Genomic DNA, 5345 nt, shown 5'->3' on the forward strand with positions numbered 1-5345 from the left:
CCACGAATCAAATTGACCATATATATATGCCGTTAATGAATTATCTATACGCATCACATGTGAGCAACTAACTATCTGCACATTTCTTTCCTTTATTGATGATAAAGTTACTGTTGTTATTTTCTTATTGGCATTATTATTTTAACAACACTAATGAAAATCACTAATGTGGTCGCTAGCTAGCTTGTCGCAAGCATAAATCAATCTTTAAGCTAAACCCAAGAATAGCTACAGAAGAGTAGCGAAAAATTAAAGGAGAGCGAATTAAAGAGGAAAGCAAATAGACAAATTCCATGCAATAATTAAAAACATACTACATAAGCAAGCTTCCTGAGCTCAATCTTGAAGAAAACGCACCAAAAATTACAGATAAAAACAACGTAACTTTTACTTCCGGCTCTTCTGAGCTACGATACTCGAGTCCTTCAACATTGTCATGACACTCATGTCGGATCCTTTAAGGATCTGACACGAGCGCGACAGTATTTTTAAAAGATTTGAGCAATATAGCATTTGAGTACCTACATGATCAAATGTTCCTCGATTGTGTTCATTTGCTACTTGTTCTTATTATCATTATCAACTACCCACGCTGCAACTGCATTGTCCGTTTGACCAAGCAGGCTACTCAGAGATCTAGCTTTCACCATTCCAATCCTTTTCATCTTCTTCTTCTTCGTCACCATTAATGACTTTTTCTTATCATCTTCATGAGTACCATAATATTCATGATCATTTGGTGAAGATTTCTCCTCTTTTTCTTCTTGTTTCTTCTTCTTATTCGTTGCATTTCGAACACTATTCATGCTTCTTAGTCTCCCTTTTCCCAAATGATGCTCACACAATGAATATCCCACAAGGGTTTGTTGGCAACATCTCCATCCTCTCCCATTCACTCGACTGCACCTTGATCCCTCTAATATAACACTTCCTCTTTTGCTCTTCTTATTTACATGACCAACTTTATGATCACTATTAATGTTACTCTCGAAACCCTCTTCGGTAATTAGTCCATAATGTTCCTGTTCCTGCTCCTCGTTACCATTTTCTTGTGGACATTTCTTGTTTGTCTTCGACTTCATCGTGTTAATATTGCTTGTGTGGTGGTAGCTGTCTGGTCTTCTCTTTTTGAATGGAATTACTTTATGATCTCCTTCACACCATCTCGCATCTAATATGTATATATATACGCATGTACGTTCAATATCATAGCATAATAAAACAAGAATGATAAAATATTATACTAAATTGTATATATGAATCTTAATGGATATGCTACGTTGCTGGAATCTCCAAAAATACTACTGTACCAGTGTCAGATCCTTCAACATATGCACTACTTTAGGAGGATCTAACACATGTCCAACGATATTCTCTCGGGAGAGTACGAACAACTTATGATTTTCGGATAAGTTTTGAAAATTTACCTAGATCAGAAGAAGATGATGGCTGAGCAAGCAAAGAACCTAATTGCGGAGTCAAAAAGCTTATTTCTTTCCTGAAGAGAAGAAGCAAGAACAAGAAGATGCAGCAAAAAAGTTTGTTAAATCCCAAACTATAAAAAGAAAGTGCACAGTGCAACATTCAGAATTTTTCCGTGTAATATGTTTAATATAAATGGGGACCAGTATAGGGGAGAGAAATTAAAAAGATATGGAAAAAATGCAAGACAACACAACAAAAATAAAATGGATTAGATGAGATCGATGGGGAATTGAATCATTGGAGGAGAATAAAAACTTAAACAGTATTTCCAGTTACAGTAATATTAATTCTTGTTTCTCGTATTATTATTCACCTTTTTTTACTATCATAGAAGAATTCATGAAACAAAGAATTAAATGGAACAAACTTTTCTTTTTTATGCATTATATTCTTACCTGTTATCATTGTCATTACTACTACCAAAGCTCTCTTTTTTCTCTCTCCATAATTTCTCATCCTCTTCAGCTTCAACATCCTGCAAATCAAAATCACATCCAAAAAGCATCCAAAATAAGAAAATATAATACTACTATACATCATGGGTTGGGTGCAAAACTCCATTTTGAAGAAAACAAAAGGACAGATAGAAAAACAGTAGTGCAATTCTATAAAATACTACTATAACATATAGATGCATACATATATACTATGATAATAATAACAATATTAATTTACTAATTAATTTAACTCACCTTATTTTTCTGTTTCTCTTGATTACTGTTGCCACCAAAGAAAACCCACCTTGTTGCTTTGCTTCCGGTGACCACCGGTTGATCAGACGGCTGTGGAAGAGTTAGATTTGGAAGATCAGACGGTAAAGATTCATTCTTGGTGTTTTGTTGCACCACAACTGGCCTATTGAGTTGGAGATCTAGTGAAGGAGGAGGAAAACGCTTCCTTATTCTCATTACAAAACAAAGAAATTAACTCCACAACTTTTTACTATAGGTATATTTAACAAAAAGGGGTTTCTATTAGAGAAAAACTAGAGGAAAAAAAAAAAAAAGGAAAGAAACACTCAAAGATATAACAAGCAAAAAAATGGGATTTTTCAGGTCTGATATTCAGAAATTTTTTGCACGAAGTGTTTGTGAATCTATCTATCTAATATTTGGTTTTTCTCTCTCTAACTTTTATTTGTTGCACCACACAACATAGAGACTATGAGACCACTAGGATATAAAGAAAGAAAAAGAGATAGAGATGGTATGCGAAGTGGCACGTGCGATGAGGTACGTAGATGGTGAGCAATGGCACGTGTGAATGTGTGTGAATGTGTGTAAGAGAAAGAGTACAAAATGATGGGAGAGTTTTTTGGGGTTTGTTTTATGGTTTTACACCCTTTAATTTGGGGAAATAAAGAAATAAAGGAGTTTGTGGTCCCATGCTCAACAATGTCAAGATGCTCTCCTCATGAAAACCCAAGATAAGTAGTCTGACCAAATAGATTACAATTTTTTTTCCGTTTCAATTTATGCCATTTTTTTCGCTTTTTGAAATTGACTGATATTTAAACTATATTTTTATTATATTGATATGGAAAAATAACAACTTATACTATTTTGTGTATAGCTTTTAAATACATAGATTTTATATTTATGATATTGAGTTGATCTAATTGCATTTAACTTCAAGATTAGTTAGATGACTCTTGATAAGCAAAAAACGTTATATAAATTGGGATGGAGAAAGTACTATTGTCAAAGTTATTTTTGACAGACAGAAAAAGAGAATTATACTACATGTAGTTCTTTTTAACATTTGATATTTCGGACTTACCGGTCCGACTAATCCAAATTCTCCCTACATAGAGTTCATAAAGAGGGAAGTGCCACCTAGGAGAAGGCTTTTGTTCTCGAACCTTAGAATTCTAGATTTCTGATTAATTAAGGGTGAAGGGATCCCATAAATCATATCCAATACTTCTGATTATGAGTGCACATATCTCATTCATTTCACCAATATCTTGCTCTGTGTGTGTGAGAGAGAGAGGGGGAACGGAAGGAGATGACATAATGTTTTAAGAAAATGGAGGCTAGATGACATATGGATTTATCAATGCCTTTGAAAGCGCACATCTTACCTCATATATAATATACGAGAGCTGATTAATATAATAGATGTTGGTATATATAGACCGAATATTTGTTTATTGTTTTGGATTAACATGGTGAGGAAAAGCTTAAAGAAAACTTTAGAGCCATTTTGAGAATGGTGATGGAAAACTGTAGTTCAGAAAAACAGAAGCCAAAGGAGAGCACATGAGGGAAGATCATTCTTGGAGTTACCCGGCCATCGATCTCTTTGAGTTAATTTTACATAAAAAATTACTCCGTAGGTAATTAGACCCTTGTACTCGCAATCTCGCCACCTAAAATCAACATTCGGAGTGTACGATTTTGAAGTTCTTAAAAGATTTGCATTGTCTTCGAAAATTAAAAGGACAAAAAGATGGGACGGGTAGAGCAAAAGAACAAGAAAAATATATTACATTTTACTACATGAGAGTCATAAGAGTTTAATTATGTTAAGGATACGTTCTTCATTCCAGTTTTTTTTTTTTTTTCTTCATTATTGTACAAGAATGTTATAGAAGTAGTGTTTGAATGAATGAAAGATAATAAGCTCGTTCAATTTTATTGGAGTATGAGAATTTTGACATTTCAAATTTTCACTTTGGTCTTTGGGTGTTAGTAACCTGAAAATATGGCATGTTATTTAGGTAAATACACTGAAAGAAACGTACGAGAAATATTAGAAAGTCTAGCTAGCTGTTGTTTGCTGGTAGTGTAAATTAGCTGCAAACAACCAAATAATTGCCTTTCTGGCTAGCAGGTAAGATGATGGCATCCAAAAGGATTCCCACCAGAGTACAAGGAAGGATCTATAATCTATTGGCTGGGAGTGAGAATTAGGGACCCATATATTAACATGAAAACAAAAGGTGGTAAAATAATGGGGGTCACAATAGCTAGATAAGCTTATTAGCTTGCATGAATTGATGACTTAACTCATATTTGAGCAAAGAATTATTTGCCCAAATGGGACCTTTGCTTTTGTTGGCCTCTCAAATCCCATGATAATCCACCCACCCAACCCACTCATTCACAGGCTCTTAGAGTTTTAATTTACCCTTATTTATTTTTTATTTTAATCTCAATTTAATGCTGTTTTTCCTTTTACTATGCTAATTAATATCCCATCACATTTATTAGAGTTTGGATGAAAGTCGAAATAATAAATAATATATTTTAATTTTTTAATGACAAGTATTTTGAATCAATTATTTTCATCAATTATGACAAGTAAAACAAATCGGAGGAAGTACTCTATATAGGTGCGTTAGATCGTAACTGAATGAGGGATATAACACGTTCAAAACTAGTCGATAGTTTTTGTGTATCATACTATATTTAACCTATGTATCCAGTGGAATTTCTTTCCTTATCCCGTATCTGTATGGGCAAAAAATCGCAGCTAACACGTGGATCAACATGTAGTCGACACGTGTCAGTTTATACAATGACGTAGAGAAATCAGATGGTAAAGCCGAGTAAAGCATTTGCGGAAAGGTAGCTGATACCGATGATGTGGTCAACGAAGAGAGCATTAACGGAAACAACACACAAGACCCTCTTGATTGCGCATTAAATAGAATTAATACAATAACGGCAAAACGGTTTCTAACGACGAGAATCAAGAAATTAAATGACAATCATTAATTCAGCAATTAATGATTGTCGTTAAGACATACAACGGGAAGAGCACCAGATAGGACCAGATACCTATAAATATGACTTTCACTTGTATATTTAGGCAGCTAATACTGACTGAAAAATAGACGATTATTGATTATTCTC

The 5345-nt window shown here is 33.9% G+C and overlaps 1 protein-coding gene across 1 annotated transcript; it reads right to left on the minus strand.

The window, feature by feature from the left end:
* Window positions 1–264: 264 nt before the first annotated feature.
* Window positions 265–2652, minus strand: LOC132607377 (uncharacterized). The gene is made up of 4 exons (XM_060321317.1): window positions 2178–2652; window positions 1881–1960; window positions 1428–1498; window positions 265–1171 (listed from the first exon to the last, which is right to left on the minus strand). Exons 1-4 carry the CDS (start codon window positions 2391–2393, stop codon window positions 558–560), a joined length of 981 nt encoding a protein of 326 aa, XP_060177300.1. The 5' UTR covers window positions 2394–2652; the 3' UTR covers window positions 265–557.
* Window positions 2653–5345: the final 2693 nt, after the last annotated feature.

This window comes from Lycium barbarum, chromosome 8, assembly GCF_019175385.1.
Source record: "Lycium barbarum isolate Lr01 chromosome 8, ASM1917538v2, whole genome shotgun sequence".
In the NCBI taxonomy this organism is placed as follows: Eukaryota; Viridiplantae; Streptophyta; class Magnoliopsida; order Solanales; family Solanaceae; genus Lycium; species Lycium barbarum.

Excerpts from the sequence above, each read along its gene's own strand:
- LOC132607377 (XM_060321317.1), bottom strand. The coding sequence starts at position 2,393 with ATGAGAATAAGGAAGCGTTTTCCTCCTCCTTCACTAGATCTCCAACTC. Across the intron at positions 1,961-2,177 it reads AAGAGAAACAGAAAAATAAG|GATGTTGAAGCTGAAGAGGA; the intron begins GTGAGTTAAATT and ends TTTGATTTGCAG. Across the intron at positions 1,499-1,880 it reads AGTAATGACAATGATAACAG|GAAAGAAATAAGCTTTTTGA; the intron begins GTAAGAATATAA and ends TCTTCTCTTCAG.